Source organism: Eutrigla gurnardus, assembly GCF_963514095.1.
Source record: "Eutrigla gurnardus genome assembly, chromosome: 2".
NCBI lineage: Eukaryota > Metazoa > Chordata > Actinopteri > Perciformes > Triglidae > Eutrigla > Eutrigla gurnardus.
The window spans coordinates 21,364,090-21,385,328 of NC_139916.1; the positions used below are offsets into that span (position 1 = coordinate 21,364,090).

Sequence of the window (21,239 nt, forward strand, 5' to 3'; positions counted from 1 at the left end):
ATGTGTACAGTATCAGGTGTAGGGTTAGTGAACGCAGCCCCAGGCCTGACTAATCATTACCAGATTATATAAAACCCCTTTTTGACTGCAGGAACTGCAGGAATAGGAACTCTGGGAATAGGAACCTTGTGGGGATCTTCCTGTGTTTCGACTGAAACACAATAAGACTCAAGCTATATTGTTTTTAGAGTACTAACTCTGATTCCTTGCTGAACTCCCTGTGAATCTTCCTGTTTGTAGACCTTTTCACACCACGGTGGTATGCAAGTCAGCAGATGGAGGACTTTATTAATCTGTCTCTCTTTTCTAGATCAGAACCCATCCACCTCCCTTCCACCCACCATAGTATAGTCTCTCACTGTTTAATGCTACGTCATGTCTATTGCATGGTCATGTGGATGCCTCACAATGACGATGCGAACATGAAGATGCTTGGGAGATATAATGTTTAACATTTTCACACATCGGTTTAACTTGCCAGCATTAGCTAATAAATACTGACCACAAGGTGAGGTTGATGGGAATGTGAGTTTTGCAGGTGTTTTAGTCATGGAGTACTGGTCGATTTAAATGTTGACTTGATGATGGCAGTCAGAGGATCACCAAACTTATTACAATTCATCCTTCAGTCTCTTGTTCTCATGTAAATGAGGCGCCTTCGCAAAGGAAAAACCCCTTTGGATTTTGTAAGTCAACAGATGGTCGACCTTTTCAGCCCTAATGTCACCACTAGGCTGGAGGAAAAGTCAGGAGCAGACTAAGGTCTTTGTTGAAATTATTTCTATAAAATCAATAGATTAATGGAGTATATTGTCCTATATTCCCCTTCATGACAGTCAAAGTGGAGTGTTGTATGTTAAAATAGCTTTCTCATAGAATTTGAGAATATCTTTCCCGTTGATTGTGACTCAGGACTACAGCACTGCTTCCTGTTTGCCTGTTTGAATACAGACACAACTGTGACGGGTGGAGCAAACGTCTAAGAAGATGGAAATAAGCGTCAAGCCTTTGTGTCAGCAGGGAGACTTAACACACATTCAGACTTACAGTACTGCTGCGGGCAAAAAGCAAAGCTGTTTAATTGGGCCCTGAGAGAATTCAAGGGAACAACCTGTCCAACAATTCATTATGCATTTAACAGATGATTAAAATTACCGTAATGCATTATGTTCACTTCCATTGTGGGTTTTCCCAGTGTGCCTCCATTATTCAGATAGCATAGAAGCAATAAGCTTATCACAATGAAGTCCTAGAAGTAAAAGAGACATACAACAACGAGTGAAACTAATCTCTTCTCTGTAACCCAAACTGATCGTTTTTGTAAGTCCAGGCTCAAATGAACAACATCACATGTCCAACTCCGATTCTAGAGGCTATAAAGAGATCTTCCACCACTCCTCGATGAGGGAGTTTATGTTTTGTTGACACTGGTGGAACTTATTGCCCCTTTACTACAGAGACCGTGTTGTTTTACCACCATTTCCATAATCGTTTCTGCTGTTCGCTGACCGTTCCCAGAATATGCAGTTTGCTTTTTTGATGGAAAAACAAATGTGAAATGATGATGGCCCACTATGCACATATGTTTGTATGCATTGGTGTTTGCCTAGCCAGGAAATGATCCCCATGCCTTCAAACTGTGCCACGAACAGTAGACCTCCCAGAAGCATCAAACATTTTGACGTCTAGCAGGTAATGACACAACCATCTGCACCAGAAAACCCATTCAAACCCATAAAAACATAATTCAACAAGACCTTTGGCATGTGAATGTCATTAGTTTTGTAGATATTTGGCTAAAAGTATAAGCAAAGTCTGCACAGATATTGTCTGGGGACTGTAAATATCTGTAAAGAATGTTGTACCAAGTCTTCCGATAGATGTTGAGATATTTTACTGAATAAAAGAAAATATTGACCTGCTACGATGTCTGATGAATTTCTTGGCAATGCATCCAATAGCTGTCTGGATCAGTGGTGGGCCGACTACCAGGCCAACATTGCCATTTCTAGAGCCACTGTTAGTGTGGTCTTGTAGGTTTGAAATACAAGAAGCACATTTTTCAGGGGAGTTTGTGTCTGGTTGACCATCACTGACACAACTGGGCTCAGACTGTCACCAGTGTGAGAATCCACTTGTGACAAGAAATACACACTCAACACACAACACAATCTTATTATATTATTAGTAGTAGTATTTGATAGAAATTGATACCCTCTTTTAATCATTTTTTCTCATCCCCTCTTCTTTTCGTGTTTCTTCTCTTCTGTGTTTCTTCTAGTCTCTTTTGTTCTTCTTCTCTTATCGTCATGTCACATCTCTTCTCTCCTTGTTATTATTCCTTCTTGCCTTTTCTTCTCTGTACTTTTTCATCATTTCCCCCTCTTCTTCTCCCTTCTCTTTTCGTCATATCTCTTTTGTTCTTTGATCATTTCTTCCTGTCTGTTCTCTTATCGTCTTCCTTCTTACTCCCTTTAATGCAACTCTCTCTATTAGTAATGCAATAACTGTGTCTTCCAGTTTTGACCCCTGTAATGGAGTGTACCTTTTTGAAATACCTTGTGTCTAATGTTACTCAAACCGGTTTTCCCTTTACAAGTATTTATTCCCCCTTTCTATTCAGCGTGGACTCACTGAGGTCCTTATGAATACAGATTCTAGGGTGGTCATCGACAGACATATGGACCGCCTGGTGTCGCCGTCCTTTTCTTACTCTGTGTAGAGGAGCTTCACACTTTCATGCTATTCCCTCTGGGCAGACACCCAACCAGAACAGAAATCTCAGCATTAGATAAAATAAATTAATTTTCTTCCCCCCCCCCCCCCCTCTCTTTTCCAGCCTGCAACACTTAGAGAGCTACTAAAAAAAACATTGTTGATGACATGAAGGAACAGTCAGTAAACTCCAATTATCTATTGCCAGAATGTTCTGTCCCACTCATTTGTCAATACCAAATTCAAGATACTGTCAGCAACTAGTTCAGACTATATTCCTGTGAAACTCTCTTCTAAAATATCAGCCAGTGAACGTTCACATGAAATAATACAGTGCTGCGGGTCAACCTTTTAGGTTCAGAAAGAGACATTATTTCAAAAATAAGAAGGAAATTACCATGTGCACATGCTGATTAAAAGCACTGGCTGTGGAGTCGGTTAATGTTACTAAAAGTGAACTCAAATTTACAGTAAAAATAGATTCAGGCATTTTCCAGCAGGTTGGTTTGAAACCTTCTAAGGATAAACTAGCAAGAAGAGCAGATCAGAGCAACAAGATCAGCAACAAAGATTGGTGTTACATCTTATGAGCAATAATAATAGTTTGGGAGTGGAAAGAAGAAAAGGATGGTGCTTGGCAGGTGAAACATCTAGATTTAGTTTACCTCCTGTTGAAGCTGGACGAGCCGCTTCCTGCTGGCAGCAGCGATCCGACTGCTTGGACGAGCTTCAGCAAAACTACCAGCAGGAAATACAGACTTCTCACTCAACTCCTGAATATTAGTACATGTTACTTATAGATTATACTTGAGTAAAACTAAGACTGTATGTATGTACCTCAACTTTATTTACTGTGGTGGGAAGTAACAGGGTACATTTACTTAAATACTGTACTTAATACAGCTTTAGAGGTCGGCATATGTGCTTTAGTATTTGAGTATTTCCCTTTCATATACTTTTATATACGTCATACTTCTCAACATCTCAGGCAAATAGTGTACATTTTACTACACTACAAATTGTACTTACTTGCTACCTTTCAGATTATGATTTTTCATTAAATACATTTAAGAAACGTATAAAAGAGTGCATTAAGTCTGACAAATCAAATCAATGTGGACACTGTGGACACCTACTACCAGCTGTAAATGTAGTTATATCTTATATAGATACAATCTGGATACGACACATTTCAATGTGAGGTTTAAAAAGGGTAATCGTGATTATCATATTTTATTACATATTATGCTCCAGGATACTTGCACTTTATATAAGGTTATATACAAGCCCAATATAAAATCATACATGTTATGTTGTCAAATTCTCAATTCAAGTTCAGATGTATTTCAAATGTATCATGATTACTGTAATGCTCAGCTTTTTATGACTATTATTGCTGAGCCGACCTGTCTTCTTGTCCATGCATCCACTGCTGCCATTATAGAATCTAATTTTAGTTTTTGATGCACATTCTTTTTAACATACACATCTGTCACTGTCAATATAAATCCTACAAGCTAAGCATACAGTGCATACATGGAAATAATTATCCAATCCATGTATATCCAGCTAGTATTTATACATTTGCCCTACTTCTTTTGTTTACAACTTACAGAGCACCTGCATTGTATAAAGACATTTCATGTTTGTTTGCTTTTTTAAAATGTTTATTAGATTTTTATATAAAAACATTTTTTTCCACTACTTGTGTACATAACAGTCCTTTCTGTTCTTTACCTCAATTTTACCAGCTTCCTTGTTCCAAACTTTTATTTCTATTTCAAGAAATTGTTAAGAAAGAGATGCAAAAAAGTATTTTCCTTTCCTTCTATGCACTCATAGGGATACTGGACCAATAAAGATGATTCTGATTCTCTCTTCCTGTTACCATGCTGTTCTCTGTGTATCCATCTGTAAAGAAAAATACATTGAAATGAAATGAGCTGCACATGATGACCATTAACCAACTATCAAACAAAGGTCATCACATTGGCCAATGTAAACATGTTGAAATGTACATCAGGAAGTAAATGATGCAGCAGCTAACATGGAGGAGATGGGAAGTCGGGCCCATATTCTCGCCACAGCAGTGAAAATAACGTGATCGCTGCACCCAACAAGCAGCCATGATGATGTTTGGCTATGCATGCTTCCTCTCTGTCATGGATACGCACTCTATGTGAGATGACCTTCTGTTAAACTACGTTGATAATCATGAACCTCGTCACATTGTCCAAATACAGGTAGTGAAGAGCCAGGGCGCTCTGAGTCATCAGAAGCTGAGTGCCGTGTGGATTACCAACGGCAGGCAGATGCTTTCTGCTTTCGCACTTCGCTCGCATGCACTTCACTGCCTATGACAGCACTCAGCTTTGGAGGAGGCTCTTTTATTTTTTTAAATAAGATTACAATTTCAACTTCAAAGGCTAGAGTGGAACTATTCATGCAAAAGTTCACTGTGCAGACAATTGTAAGTACAGTCTCAGCATGCAGCACTTTACACATGGCTTCTCCTGCTGGCTGCATATGATATATATGATAATATTTACCTCTATCAGACAAATGACTGTCTTGTTTATGGCTTGTTTCAAACTCTCGCTCAATAAATACTAATTGGCCATAAATAACAGTGTTTAACGTGTCATTTTGTTGTGTTTCGCTGAGCGTCAATACTCGTTTTCGCAGGCTGTTGACTTCCTAACTGACCGTGAGTAATCAAAGAGGGCCTGTCAAGCTTTTTAGTAGAAAATATGAGGATTGGTGAAAACAATGTGTTTGTCAGCTGCTAACATTAGCGTACTTTGCTAACTCACTCACTTGGTTACTTCCAAGGCCAAGGAGCACATCCATGGACTGTTATTTAGATCGTTTTTGGGATTCTCGTTAAAAGCATTAATGTTTAGGGGAAGCACATCCACTGTAACAATTATGTTACGTACAAGTTCATAAACTTAACAGCAAACATAGATTAATATAGCTATGAGATGAGGTCAGCATCCAGCCTGGTCCCACTGGCAGAGCGTGAAATACACGGACACTGCAGTAGATCTATAGCTTAAAAAGCATAGCTGTTGGAGAAAGGAAAGCTTTGCAGGCATAGCAACAGTAACTAAGGGGGGTAGGGCTCAGCGACTGGTCAATAGGGAGTATGAGAAACTTGCCACTGCAGCGTATCTCAGGAGCAGAAGAGCTGCGTTTTCAGCGGCGTATGTAGGTTAAAAGGATGATACATTTAATTGAAATTCATGCTCCTGCGCTCAAAGTTCAACGACTCTTTCATCCTCTCTCTGGTCTAGCAGGTGCTCAGGCTTGAAGTGAGTGGAGAGCTTCAGGTTCTGGCTCAGACATGCCTCCTGCCTTCTCACTGGACAGATCCCATCCCTAAGTAAGGCTAGAACTGTGCAAATATTTGCAGACTTATTGTTTTGTTCTGTTCATCATTGCTTAGTTCATCTTAACCATGCAGGAAGAATAAAAAGAGGCGTGAAGCCGAGGAGCGGTGTGTACCACTCTGCTTCACCTTCAGTGCAAAGATGCAGCTTTTCTCGCTCCACACCTTTGAAAGCGTACAAGATGTTTTAGTGGTTTCCCACCTGCGGGGTGTTGACCTTGTCAGTGGTATTTCAGGCTCTGGGGACTTCTCTCACTTGGCTGCCAGCACCTGCAGGTGGATGGAGGGAGGGGTTGTCATGGAAACAGGCCACTTGGATGGGACACGGTGCAGGCTCCAGCGCACGCTTTGAAAAGCTTTCATTGATAGCTGTCCCAATGAGCTGATTTCCGGTCTGTTACCAGGCTACCCACAGAGACGGTAGAAAGGCTGGCCGGCTCTGTGCAGATGAAAGGACGGCAGCGGATTTTTCAAAGTGGCAGTTTCAATCTGCAGGTCGAACAAATGCCAGCCTGCTGCTCCTTTTCCCACCTCTGTCCACCATTCTCAGCACAGGACACTGGTCTCCCTAAACATTCACATGTGTGACATTCACTGTTGCAGCATTTCCTGACATCTCTACACACAAAGCCAAAGCAGTGACTGACAATAGCGTGACATTCAGAGTCAAGGGACTTTATCTGGGATGTGTAATGTGTATCAGTAAGATTGTTTTAACCTCCTGATTTGCATTTATGAGCAATTTATAAGCATTTTTAAACAATAATACATTGTTTATGACAAACTTTCATGCAGTTTTAAGCAGCTATCATGACACCTTTTTTATTTGTTTAAAACTGTTTCTAAGCTTCATATCATTGGCCTTCATCAGCAGTTGAGACTTTGCCATCATGAGACTGATGTATTTAAATTAATTGGAACATTGTTAAAAAATATATAGTTACCATTACAAGTGTGTGATACGTGTGATATTATATCGCTTATCATGAATGACCAGATATGAATAACTTCACAGGAGAGAGCATGCACGAGAACGAGCAAGTTCTCAGGGGAGTCCAACAGTCATTGTTTGATTGCACTACAGATCTGTCAGTCAGCGTCTTGATCCACCATTTTATTGACAGGGAGCCACTTAGATTGGGATCTACATTCTGGTGGAAGCAACATATTACCGTCTCACTAGATTTAGCAGAGAAAGCAGATGGTTGTTTCCTGTCATCTCACTAAAATAGAATGGAGACAAGCTACTGTGATGTCATATCAAATGAAAATGCAACATGACACAATGATGGATAATTTGCAGTCTCAGACACAAACAATAACAAAACGATGAGAACATGTTTGGTAAGGCCGCAATAATGCCGCAGTCTCTTACATGCTGTAACTGTCCATTATCCATATCACCATCCCCTTCAGTCTGGTCTCAGCTGTATTATTCTCCTTATGTTGCTTCCTCTCTTAAAGATTTGGAGATATAGAGGTATGTCGGGTATAATAAAACACACAGTGAACAAAACATGCAGGCACCGCATCCACTGTCTTGGTTTTGAGTCGTAATTTTCTTTGTTTTTTAAGTAACTGAACGCACTCCAAGGCATATTGTGTGGTAATTATATTGTAACCGGAACTAGAATTTAAATCATTCATTGATAATTGCTTTTGCAGAGGCACTGCAGTCTGCGTCTCCCATTCACTCTTTATCAACAATGAGATTGCAACCAAACACCTACAGCTACGGCCATCACACTGAGATTAATGAAATCCTCATTAAAGACATTATTTGGTGATGATGATTCTTTTTCCCTGCGATGACAATTTATGGCTTTTAAACTTTTACTTTAAAGCCGTTAATGTCTCCAACGCATATGTATCAAACATACAGTTCACACTTTTTAAATATAAAAATGACACCTGGTGTTGAGATCATGGTTTAAAAAATATGAGGAAAGATTTTATTTAACTTGCTCCTCAATAAACAACGTGTGTGTGTGTTAACCACAACAAAACCAGTGATTGTAGACATATTCTAGCAAAATAAGGAACAAAAAAAATATTTAAGAAATTTAAAAAGCCTTACATCTATTGACCTAGTTCATAACATTCATATTTCTATTGCTGGTTTACAGTAGCCGATCTGCAAAGTCTAAATCAAACATACTTCTAATTATGTAATGTACAAAAAGTAAATCAAGTCATAGCTGATACAACATTACAGAGGAATTGCTAACATTATTCAATAGACAGTATATCAAGTCTAAACGTACTTTGTCAGCTTATATTTGAGTTGATAGACAAATTAGGATATATATTTCAGTGCACAACAGTCAACAGTGAAACTGTTTTACAAGAGAAAGAAAGAAGGTAGTCTCTAACATTCTGCCATAAAAACATGTCAAAAACAGGTTGGATTTCAGCTTTTCCTTTGCTTGCGTACGCTGAATCCGTGACAATGCTCATGCTGTGTTTATTAAAACAGATACTGAAAATAAAGCACAGTGACTACTAAGTTCAGGACACTAAACAAAGCTGCCATGTTGTGAGTCAATGGGCGAGAGGTAAAAAGGCAATATGCTAAACTAAAGATCAGAAAGTTTCGGTCCGTCATTTGCTTTAGGGAACAAGTCTGAGAGAGCCGAAAGAAAGCAATTAGGACACGTGAAAGAAAAAAAAAGACTTTTTCAATTACACAAAAGAAGCGAGTATGTATATTTGTGCTCCTGAAAGAAACATGTCTCTACATCTCCTGCTGGATAGTCGCTCTCACCACATGTAATAGCTGCGCGTGGTGTCCACCTGACTGGGTTTGGTCTCGGATGAGCCCTCTTTCTCCTTCTCACTGTCCGCCTCCCACAAGTTGATAAGAGGAGGGTACAACTCGTTCAGCGGTATTGATGAGGTTTTCTGCATGTACTTTTTCAGAGAATGGTGATAGTTTTTCCTCTTCCACCTCTTGGCAATGTACATTCCCAAAGAGGCCAGACTGACGACTGCAAACATCGTTCCCATGACTGCCGCGAGAGCAGTGTTGGTCCCCTGGTCAGATATTTCCACAGCGAACGCCGCTTGCTTCGTCGTCACATTCACGCAGGACTTCTGCATTTGTTGGTGAGCGTTGGAGACGGTGAGGCAGACCTCATACTCAGTCGCTGGTTGTAAATGTGTGAGGTTGTACTCGTGGACATCAACGGGTACCCTGGCAGTGTAAGTAATATGTGGATTGTCTATTTTCATGGTGGCCGATGACCACTTGAGGTTGGAGGTCATTACATTGGAGTTGATCTTCCAGGAGACCAGGATGGAGTGAGATTCTGTTTGTTTGACGTAGATCTTCATAAGTTGCGTGCTGTCTAACAGAGTGCCATTCACCCGTATAGCGGTTACTCTTGTGTCGGCTCCTTCTGAGTTTTGGGCCACACAGGTGTATCTGCCCGAGTCTTCTACTTGGATGTGAGAAATTCTCAATGTCCCTTCACTGGTGAGGCTGTACTTGTCAGATAGGGTGTCCGCCATTACCTTATTCCCCATTGGTGTCACCCAGTAGATTTCCGGCTCTGGCTGGGACATAGCTCTGCAGTCGAGGTCCAACGTCATGCCGATGTCAAGGTTGAGGTGGCTTGGGAAAGTATCATGGGAAATAAGGGGCAGGCACTGGTTGGCTAAATTATTCTGCAGCACCTCCCGCACATGCATACCCTTCACTTCTGTCGGCATGGCACAAAACATGGACAGAGGCTCCATGAAACGGACAGTGGTTTTGTTGGAGCTCATCCACTGAATGACGCAGTCACAACGCAGAGGATTACTGTGGATGCTGATCTCACGCAAGTTGGGGAGAGAGTCCACCGTGGACTGATAGAGGGCATTCAGTGCGTTGTTGTTCAACATTAGACTCTCCAAGGCCGGGACATCACGAAAGGCCTGTCGGTTGATGAAAGAGAACTTGGGGTTGTTTGTAGCCTCCAGCTTTGTGAGCTCAGGAAGATTGTCCAGAGCGTACCGGTCAATAGAAACCAGCTCTCCCATGTTGTTTATACCCAGCTCCTTCAGTCTCAGCATGTTCTTAAAATCTCCTTCCTGAATCTTGTGTACTGGGTTTTTGTTCAAATCTAAAAACTTAAGGTTAGGTAGTTTCTGAAAGGCTTTCTGAGGAACTCGGACCAGCTTATTGTCATAGAAAGAGAGGCTCTCAAGATTGTCGAGTCCCACAAAGGCATTTCCAGGGACATCTGTCAAATCCATCTCAGCCAAAACCAGGCTTCTGAGGTTGCCCAGTGGCTTGAAATTAAAGTCCATTATTCCAACAACAGGGTTCTCCCCAATCATGAGGATCTCTAGGTTGGGCGTTGATTCAAACCATTGGCTGTTGATGGTCTTGATCTTGTTGGAGTTGAGGTGGAGCCTGAGCAGGTTGTGGAGCCCAGAGAAGGCATAGGCAGAGATGCTGTTGATCTGATTGTGGTTGATGTAGAGCTCCTGCAGGTTGCTGAGGTCCTGCAGACAGTAATCTGGCATTTCTGTGACCTGGTTCTCCTCCAGGTGAAGTGTGGTTAGCTGGGACATATTGATAAGGCCCACATCCCGAATGCTACTAAAATTGTTTTGGGACAAATCTAGCTCAGTCAGGTTGAAGAGCTGCTCCAGCTCGTCATTGGTCCTGGCAATGTAGTTGCTCTGTAGGAGGAGAACCTGAGTCTCGCTGGAGAGGTTTCCGGGGATGCGTGTTAAGCGAAGGTCATTGCAGTCCACAGTGATGGCTTCTCTGTAGGTGGACTGGGGGGTAAACCAGGGCCGGATCTCGCACACACACAGCTGGGGGCACTCATTGCCCTGGACGAAGGAAAGTCCTATCGATACCAGCATCAGGCCAGCAATCACCTGGCCTAGAGGTAAGCAGTCTAACCTCCGTCTAGCCATGCTGGGGTAGGACAGGAGGCGGGAAAGATGATCTTGAGATAGAGTGCGTTTCAGTCATCAACCAGACGTTCAGCTGATTAGGTCTCTCAGTCCAGTTAAATGGTAGGAAGACGCAGCAGGGGGTAGAATTTCAAGATCTTGGAGCCCCAGAGTAATCTGGAAAAGAAAGACAAAACATGTGTCATTACAGTAAACAGTGTCTACCCTATGTTTGTCAATGTTGGTCCGTCTCTGTCGGTCCACCACGTTGGTCCACACTGAAATATCTCAACAAATATGGGATGTGTGGCCATGAAAGTCCGTGCAGATTTTCGTGGTTCATTGAGAAATAAATCTTCATGACGTTGGTGATCCTTTTACTGTTCCTCTCACATTAGCTCATCATTAGGTTGACATTTGTGGTTTTGAGTTAAATATCTCAGCACTTATTGAATGTGTTGAGATGAAATTTAGCAGCAGCATCATGTCAAAATGTTAATTGGTCTATTACTTTGACTTACATATCTGTCAAACATCTGCATGCTAGCCCTGTTATTGTGAGCATGTTCTCATGTTGACATTAGCATTTGGCTCAAAGCAGAACTATGTCTAACAGCTTTACAGATTTGCTAGCAGCTAGACTCTTTTTGTATGTAATAATTACTGGATGATCACACAATCTTTCATGTTTCTTGTAAATGAAGCAATTACATAAGACGACAGACTGACTAAGAACAACAATTGCTTCTCCAATATCCTTGGGAGACTGTGAGTTATGTGCAGCATCGACAGTTTTGAGAAAATGCAAGTTCAGCTCATTACAATGCCGGCGCATCTGAACTACTTGGAATCAGATCAAATTCCATCGAGGGCTTTCATCTATCCAACAGGCCCATAAGGACTTGATCATTAGCTTCTCCGAACATCATTAAACACTGAGATATTTGTATGTGCCATGCCTCAAAGAACGCAAAAAAAAAAAAAAGAAAAGAAAAGATGCACGTCTTCATTTTTAATGCAACGTCTTCAGCATTCTGAATTTAGGGCAAACATGAAAAAAATAAGTTTTCAGCAGGATTTTTACTGCAATGATTGGATACAGAAAGAAAATTGGCAAAACTTTGAGCAGTTTCTTTTTTACTCTAATAATTGTGACTACAATTAGGGAATTCAGGAGAAGACTGTGAGAGGACGAGAGACTGATCTGGCTTGCCTGGTTCAGCAAATGAGAGCTCCTGAGAGGTAAAATGGGCATCTGTTTGCCCATATGGCAGAAATACTTACTCCAGTGACTTGGAAGATAAAGCATTCATTCTGGCAAACAATGGAGTTTGTACTCAATGCTAGTGCTACATTTAAAACCTCTCACTATCTATGAATACATGGAGTCATATCTTTTTATCTACGGATCTATTTGATGGATTGCCAAGACATTTTGTCAAAACTATTTAATATTTTCTTTCATAAAACTGAGAACTATTTTTCATATTACAATATATGTTTTAGTATACTTGATTACTTGATATTAATCACACTTGCCATCACATTGCGTCTGATGACCATTTTGATTTGATGGAAATCTGACTGGGATTGAAACATAAATTATATATATATATATATATATATATATATATAGGGCCTGACTCTGAGTCTTGTTAGGATAAGTCAGAGTAAGCCATACCTTTCATATTCCTTTTATATAGATATATGTGTCTCACTCACTCAATAAGTCTGTTGGCATGCAAAGACTTGATATAGATGTACTGTTTCTATGCAACAGTTTTGTCCCTCTGCATTGTTTATTAACAGGATTACATTGCGCGCATGCCTTTAAGTAAATACACCTCAATGAGTATTAGTTGGTGTAGTGTACTGCAAGTGCACAGCCTTGTTAAGGAGGCACCCCACCTGGTGTAGAGCCATACGGCAGCACCACAGTACCACGGCCTTCTCCACCCCACAGCTTTATGGCCAACACCAGCTTAAGAAGATAGCACGTAAGAGGCTTTCAAACAAGAGAGCTGACTAATTCATCTGAGAGCAAACTGCCTGGCAACAGCAGCAGGGAGACAGGAACACGTTCCTGCTCCTCCTATAGTGGGGATTCCCTATGGGACGGGGCGGAGTATGGGTGAAACAGGGATAGCACCGTGTCTTGTCTTTACGCTAAAGCGCTGTATATTGTGACGATTGCTGTGCCAGTCAGGATTAGTGGATTGAGATGCTGAAGTGGAGATTAGCTTGAGGTAGTGTGCTGGATTCAAACCCGGAGGAGAAAAAACAGTTCACTTAGCACTTTAATTAAAAGCAACATATCAGTGCATACTGAGGCATATACAGCGTAGCGAGTGTTAATTCATGAGTTATCTCATTAGGAAAATAATAGCTTAAGTGCTTGTTTGTATTTTTTCAATGACTAAATATCCCATTACAATATAATATAAACTAATTCATATTGTATTACAGCATTGAACATACGGAATACATACATTTTTGTATCTTCATCAGTCCATGCACTACAGTCAGCACTGTTGAAATCCCCCCCCCCCCCCCCCCCAACATGGGAAAATCTTTCAAAACACTATGCATACTTTACATGTAAAAGAATGTGTTTTTTAAAAGGATGAAATCAAATTTAAATGTTAAAAACTGTGACTAAATGGAAGTGTACACCTCATGCTTCCATTCCTGGACAAATTTACTTCAAAAATATAAAAAATGCATAGATTGTAAGGCAGATACAAAAATAGAAATGTTCTGCTCTCACAATCCTCCTCATCTATAGAGTGGTACAGGGATGACATATTTATGTAGGCCAACCAGGAAGTTAGCATTGCACTGGTTCACTCAACAAAAAAACCAACAGGATTTTTCCTTTGGATTACTGCAGAAAATAATCTCGGTGGCCAACAAATGTTTATGATACTTGTTCAGCAAGATAATCTTCACAAATTGACACCACATTTTGACATCTGAAACATAAATGCAATCATCAGAAGTAAAAAGCTCTTATTAGGCAATAAACTAACGACTTCATGGTCGCATGACTTTAGGTCACTTAGTTAAGGCGAACTAGTTGTTCAACATGATGACGTTTATCATTTAGAAATGAGTTGGCAAGATACGTAAAAGCTTCAAAATTCATGGGTCAAATATTTACTCACATATTTTATATCATAGAACAAAACTTTACAATTTCTTACGTTTCTGTTAACCACAGAGCTTAATTATATAGGGCATGTACCAAAAACATTTTTTTTAAAACCCCACTGACTTTGAGATGAGAAGTTCAGAGAAATGCAAACTAATTTCTGGGTTTTAAGACTCATTCCTGCACCACTCTATTTACCACGAATGGGGTTAATCTTAGCTTCTCCCCATTGGTAAATGTTAACAGCTTTGTCTGTGCTGCCCTTCATTCAATGTAAGATTAAGAAGTTCCTGATCCCATTTAATACTAAATACACAAAATATGACACACTTCTCAAAGAGAAAAGTAGGTTAACTGAATTTGTTTTTGTGATGTAACTATGAGCACTTAAAAGACTGAAAAACAGAGACCTGTATTGACATCCTGTTGTTTGAGTTTTCAACAGCAACTAAAAGCTCTGGGACATCCTGACACAGGCTTCACAGGTCCATTGTGATCAGAGTAACACAAGAAAGCTGAAAACACACAGCAGGTGGAGGAACACTCAACACAACACCAAAGGCAGGAAGACAGGAAGGCAGGAAACAGTAAAAACCCAAGGGGTTGTAACCACGGCCACCTTTGAACCTGAATCTTAAGGACGTATCAACAATACATTCTGTAGGATGCAGGATCACTTCCTATTGATTTGTTACGTGGGGTTTTACTGTCGTGCAGCTTTTATGAATCAAAGACACAGAACTGAATGTGAGATCAAAGTGACGGATCAGTAATCTATGTAAATGCATCCTCTACACAAGGTGACCGTGTCATTTTCTATTAGTATACTTTGAGTTGATCCTGTTTTCATTCTATCTACCATAATCCAATACCGATTCATATTCGTACACATACTCATGTCATACTGTGTCATTATTTTCCATTGTAGGTTGTGCTGATGATCATCATTGTTTGGTTATTGCATTGATGCTTATTAACAATATGAAGTTATATATAAATGCAAAGAGCACTGGTTAGCAAAGGTGAACTTAATGGTCACAGTGGTGCTCACAGCAATAACAGATGATAAAAGGCATTCAGTTCATCTCATGGTAAAACACTGCTGTTTTATGTTATAAAAGGAAATTAAGTAAATGAGAATTTTAATCTTTGGTGTTATAACAGACAAGCTGCATGTCATAAAAGCCTACGGACAAAAAATTATTTACACGCTTTATTTGTTAATGCAGTGTTGTGATTTCCATTTCATTCCCACAACTATTACATTATGTTAAGTTGACATGGCAACCATTGATCTGTCCATGTGTCCTTTGTGAAGTATCACACTGGATGATGTTACACAGACATCAAACCCAGTCTAACTGTCACAGTGACAACTAACTAGAGGTCACACATACGTTAACCTACATTAACCACATTCACAACATGGTGGTATTGATTAAATCAATCAGTGTGTCCCAGATCGATACTATGTACTGACTGGAAGCAGGATTTAGTGTAGTCTGTTAACACTGAAAAGTGACTGACGTATTCAAACTAAATATGAAGGATTGTTAATTGTTCTGTTAATGGATAGTCAATAATACTATTGATAATCTACAGATGTCACTTTTAATTCTGAACTATTTTCTGCTAAAGAACCACCGTCTACCATTCCAATGTTAAATGGCTGCAGGTACACAGTGCTGACAGGAGACCGTTTTAGCTTTTTCTCCTCTAGTGTAAAAGCACTAAAACAGCATTGTTTAGGCTTCAGGTTTTGTGATCCTTTTCATGGCGTGAATGGATAAAGTTAACATGATCATTCACAGCACGCTGCCATTTCGACTCTGAAGCCACCTGGCAGCCGTGAAAATGCCCACTTTCACTGCCTGCCTGATCCCTGTCATTTCCAGTTGAGAAAGTGTCACTTGTAGTAATCCCACTTGGTAAGACATCGCCTAAAAATATCCAAACGTCTCTGTCAGTGATACAGTAACAATCATTCCTCATTACGTGTTGTAGTTGAGTCCTGTTTGTTGCAATGAACTGACGTTGTGATAGTAACTGCACTCATCCAGTTTGCACAAGTTCTCAGAATCTGAATATTTACCAGAAGGAGAAGGATTCAATTTTTCTTCTGAACTTGAGAAAACATGTAAGTGATGAGTATGAGAGGACAATAATCATTTTCTACGTAACAAGGTTTAAATAATCCAGCTTGACACGGGAGTGACGGGAGATGTGAAAGCCTGTTATTCACGGTTGACTAAGTCGAAGGCTCAGTTTTCAAAATCCTGTCCATGTCACGGATACTCAGGCCCATCATCAAGGAAGTACTTCCTTGAATCTGATACGATTTCAGAGCGACTTGAGAAAATGACAATGTGATTTTAAACTGGATAACAAAAGTGTTGCATTTGGGTTCTTTTGGGAGACACACATATAACCGGCCCAGGTTTGCCTTCCAGCTTCAGTTTACTTGTCTGCGCACACATACAAATAGATAAAATAGAAATGAGGGAAAACAAATCACAGGTGGAGCAAGGGAGATAAACAACCCCAGGGAGCCTATAAACACATCTTGTCACAAATGGAACAAAAATGGAAGTGATAAAAACACTCCTGAATTAGATGACAAAGCCTGAGTGACAACAACTCAACAGGGGGAGGATACAGAGAACAGACTGGTGCTGCGACAAGAAGGCTAAATGGAGAGAAAATACACCTAATGTATGAAGTGAAAACTCAACTGTCGCACTTATCCGTCCCCAACTTAACACAAGAAAAAATAGAGAAAAGGTAATATTGCAGGCTCTTGGGAGACGTATACAACGGGACACATAAATGCCTTCCTTGGAGACTCATGTCATGTAGACCACATCCTCTTCCTATGGATGATGAGGGAATCAACACGGGCTGTTGTTGTGATCCTTTTGCTCATGCTCACACCTGTCTCTAATGCTCTCTCCATCTTCTCCCTCTGAGGATTTGATATAATACTCTTATGCTTCCTTGCAGGAGTCTCAAATAAGCAGAAGGTGAACAATAAGTCCTTATTTTCTAAACTGCCCGTAGCAGGTTTCCTGTAGAGCTGTGGTCGCCAATCCAGAGCACAACAGAGAGGAAACAATGCCACATTTGTGTGTACAGTGTATGTAATGGATAGCTTCCACTGACACACACACACACACACACACACACACACACACAAAAGTTAAGTCAAATGTATTCTGACAAATAAATCAGCATTCAAAGAGGTAGAGATTTCTTGTAAGTATGTAAGTATGAGTACGTGTGAGCAACATGCTGGCTGGTTTAACGTTAAATGATTCATGTAAGGTCTCCCCTGGTTGGAAACGCCTGGGCCACTTTGTCACACCAACACGCACCGCTCAACATGCTGATTGGTTTGATTTGTGGTTGACCGAAGGTCTGATTTACACCACAACATCTTTGTGGAACAACTGCGAGAAAGGTTTTATGGTAAGAAGAGCAACCTGCGGTGTAAATGTATTTGGCTAACTGGTGTGGATCCTGCTGTCACTCGATCTTAAAAGAGGTCAAAGTGCAAAGTAGCGCAACAACAATAATCTGTCATGAACTTTATTATTAGGCCATTATCTTTGAATGGTGAGGGACATCAAAAATGTTTTTTTTTTAAATGGTTGAACTGCACCAGATTAGTTCAATCAAACAATCTATGTTTGGGAAGCACTTGTGACTTGATCAAGTCTATTTGTGGGCAGGAAGAGTTTGTCCATTGAACCACCCAAAAATACCTGCAACCAGCTACAATTGCCAAAAGTGAAGCCAATGCAGATGTGCCTCAAACTTGCAGTCTTTCCAAAGGTTTAAAATGTTTTTCTTTGTTCCAAGTGCAATAAATGAGCTTAACTTGCACTGAACCACAAAGGCACAGTTTAGCAGCACGCACTTTTTCATGGCTACCATTTAAACGGTTCAACACTTTTAGCGAACATATATCTCTTATTTTATTTGGTTGTTTGCTGTAACTGATGTAATTGACTGAAAGGCCAAGTGACTGATCTAGCAGCAGAAATAAGTTAAATCATATAGATTTCTATAAGAAAATGTAAGCATAAGTTTATAGTCCTGATCACTAGTTTGAAGTCTTCTTCAATACAGCATAATGTACATTTAGTAAATGATGGTCCCAGTTAGAGTGAAAATTCAGCATTCGGTTGTACTTAGCTCCAACCTCTCATGTCACCTCTGGTTCCAAAGAAAACAATATGGTGACAGTCAAAATGCTAAACTTGGGGCTTCAAAACTGTTCACAGTTCACCATCGTATTTACTACGTCCACTTCAGTCTATGTCTCAACACTTCTATCACCTGATCTTCAGCCACCTCCTTTGGTGCAGTCAGACCAGAATTCCCAGATGCAGACTCCGTCCTACCTGAACTAGTTGTGCCTTGTTGGTCTTTGAGGCTCAAACTGAACATATATCTGTAGATAACCTTCTAAACTAACTGTTGTGGATGTGAAGCCGATGTCCTTCTGGGTTGTTTATTTGGGCAGCTGGGCCTGATCCACTGGTTCTTGTCCAGCACCCAACTGGCTGTAAAGGACCACAGAGGGCCACTCATGAGGGACTCCTCTTGTCCAGCCACACACACTTCTGTTCCCCAGAGCTGAAGGGCAACACAGGTACGTCTCTGTGATGAAAAGTCACCACTGCCATACTGGCACATTGATTTCTCAGGAGATCACTGAAGAGCTGTTGAGCTGTTTCTGTGTCTGTTGTCTTGGAGACCTTCGGTCCTCAGAGGACAAAGGGTTAATGCCTCAACCCTCCTTGGAGGAATAATGGTGGAGGCCTGAGCTCAATAACCCACCCACCCCCCTCCACGCCCTGCCTTATACCCTTGGGACCTAAATTGTGGTGGTGGTGAAGCCTTGACCCCCCTCCTATGAGCCCTGCTGTCTCCTAACAACCACACACACACACACCTGCCTGTGACACACGCCCCATTGTCACACTATATCGTCATGATCAAGTTAAAAAGAAAATAGACATCTTGAATGTGTGCCGGTGTGCAGTATAGTGTGTGTATGTGTGTGTGTGTGTGTGTGGCATGATGCCCTCTTAGGGGAAGAGAAAAGAAGAACCCAATTAAGTGATCTATCTTGTTTATTCTGTTTAAACGAATGATTTCGTCTTCTTCTGTGAGACAACATCGGTGCAGCACCAACCAAGACAAAGTCTACAAGAATTAAACAGCTTCCGATGTGACATATCCAGGAAGCAACTGCTAAATCTGTTCCCTCATCCAGTTTATTACACGGTAAAGTCTCTTATTTTCATGGACGTCCACGGAGAAAAGATGACTCTCAGCACTTTGTTGTTAAAAGAGGTCACAAACAGAGTTCTGTGGGCAGAAAGTGAGCAGGGCACGCACATTAAAAACAAATCCCTTTCTCACTATAACCTTTCCAGAGCACGTCCCCTCTGCCTCAAGTTGAGTGATGCAAGTCAGCAGTCCCCATCACAAAAGCGCAACAGCTGCAGCGTTGGTGAACCACAATAGACCCCCTGCCAACGCAGCCCCATTCTCAGCACAGCATCTTTAACACGGGGCCTTGTCTGCCTCAAGACTTCTTTTTGTTTTGTTGTTTTGGCTTATAGAACGGAGGCATCGAGACATCTGCCGACATACTTTAACATTAATATGCAAATCACATTGACACGAGGTTGCGCACGTCGCTCGCACGCACGCAGCTCTGGCACGGCAAGTATACCGCAACGAGATCAAAGTTAGTTTTCTGTGGAGTATCGTTTGACGCATTATAACGCGTAGATTCGGTTAATGAAAAGGTCACATGCGCTCATGTGGATTCAGGGCACATTTCAAGCTTTAAGTGATAGGCTGTAACCAGACTATGTATTTAAAAAAAATAATAATAATAAAATAAAATAACGCTGATCATGCCCTTGAGTGTCTGCATCCTAAATATATCCCAACTCATTGCATCGCCGTTGCAGCGAAATGTGATATGAATGAAAACATATTCACAAAGTAGACACTGCGTTGTCCTCCACTTGAAAACAATAAAATGTTTTCTCCTACAAAAAATAAAAAAATAAAAAAATGCAGCTTGTATAGAAACTAACAGAGCCCGGCGGTGGAAACGTGCCTTTTAATTGCCTGAGGGGGTCTCACCTTGTTGGCATGCCGGTCCGGTGTCCAAAGCGCACAGGTCCTTTCTCCAGATCCTCGCGTCAACACGGCGATGGATGAGATCAACGTTATTGTGCCGAGCGCACAGTGTTTTCAAACAGCGCGAGGACACATATCCCTGTATCCTAGCGGCTTCGTCGAGAGGTTGCTGACGGCGATGTGCCGCTCGGGTATCCGATCAGTGAGAGAGGCATGGTGCGGTCTGCACGGAGATCTCCAAGCTGCTGCAACCCACCACCGACCCCGATATTCCTCCGCTGTGCCGCCGCCGCCGCCTGCTCCTCCTACGGATGGAGAAGGGAAATTATTAAAAAAAAAAAAAAAAAAACACCTGGCGCTGTCCAGACCAGTCAGCTGATTCCCCAGCAGGCTATTGGCTGAGAGCGCCTGTCTGTCACTGTCCGCCAAGCAAAGCACAGCGCCATCTGCTCCGGGCTTGTTGTGATGAGAACAAAGGCAGGAGAGGGCGGCGGGGCATGGGGTGAAGGGGGGGGTGTGTGGCTGGGGACATGGGGGTCGGAGCATGGCATTACTGCTGAAAAAACCCTCCTCGTCTTTTCGCAGACCTGGAGGATAATATATATATAGGCTATACTGTGATCTTCTGTAAATATGTTATCCTCATTTTTCTCTTTAAGCTCGGTAAATAATTGAGCTGAAAAACAGTACAATTCACATTAGATGTTCTTCTTTAAACAGAGTTTCAGTTTCCACAACTCATTTTAGGCCTCTACGTGGACCAAACCCTCAACATTTATGTTGATTGGTTTGACAATCACAAGCCCAACAAGCAGTAGACATAGTGAAGTTTCCAAAGATTATATATGTCGGGCTGAATTCAAGGGAAATGTGTGTTAAATTATTGAATATTCCCTATTGATGGAATGCTCATCACTTATTTAA

The 21,239-nt window shown here is 41.1% G+C and overlaps 2 protein-coding genes across 3 annotated transcripts in view; one reads left to right on the forward strand and one right to left on the reverse strand.

Annotated features, from left to right (window-relative positions):
• Positions 1 to 21,239, forward strand: part of arl6ip5a (ADP-ribosylation factor-like 6 interacting protein 5a) — a 467,731-nt gene that overhangs the window by 369,810 nt on the left and 76,682 nt on the right. The gene's annotated exons all lie outside the window — the stretch shown is intronic.
• Positions 8,036 to 20,749, reverse strand: lrrn1 (leucine rich repeat neuronal 1). The gene is made up of 2 exons (XM_084032918.1): positions 20,319 to 20,749; positions 8,036 to 11,176 (listed from the first exon to the last, which is right to left on the reverse strand). Exon 2 carries the CDS (start codon positions 11,018 to 11,020, stop codon positions 8,867 to 8,869), a length of 2,154 nt encoding a protein of 717 aa, XP_083889044.1. The 5' UTR covers positions 11,021 to 11,176; positions 20,319 to 20,749; the 3' UTR covers positions 8,036 to 8,866.

Bases quoted from the DNA above. Each gene is read 5' to 3' on its own strand.
- lrrn1 (XM_084032918.1), bottom strand. From the start codon at position 11,020: ATGGCTAGACGGAGGTTAGACTGCTTACCTCTAGGCCAGGTGATTGCT.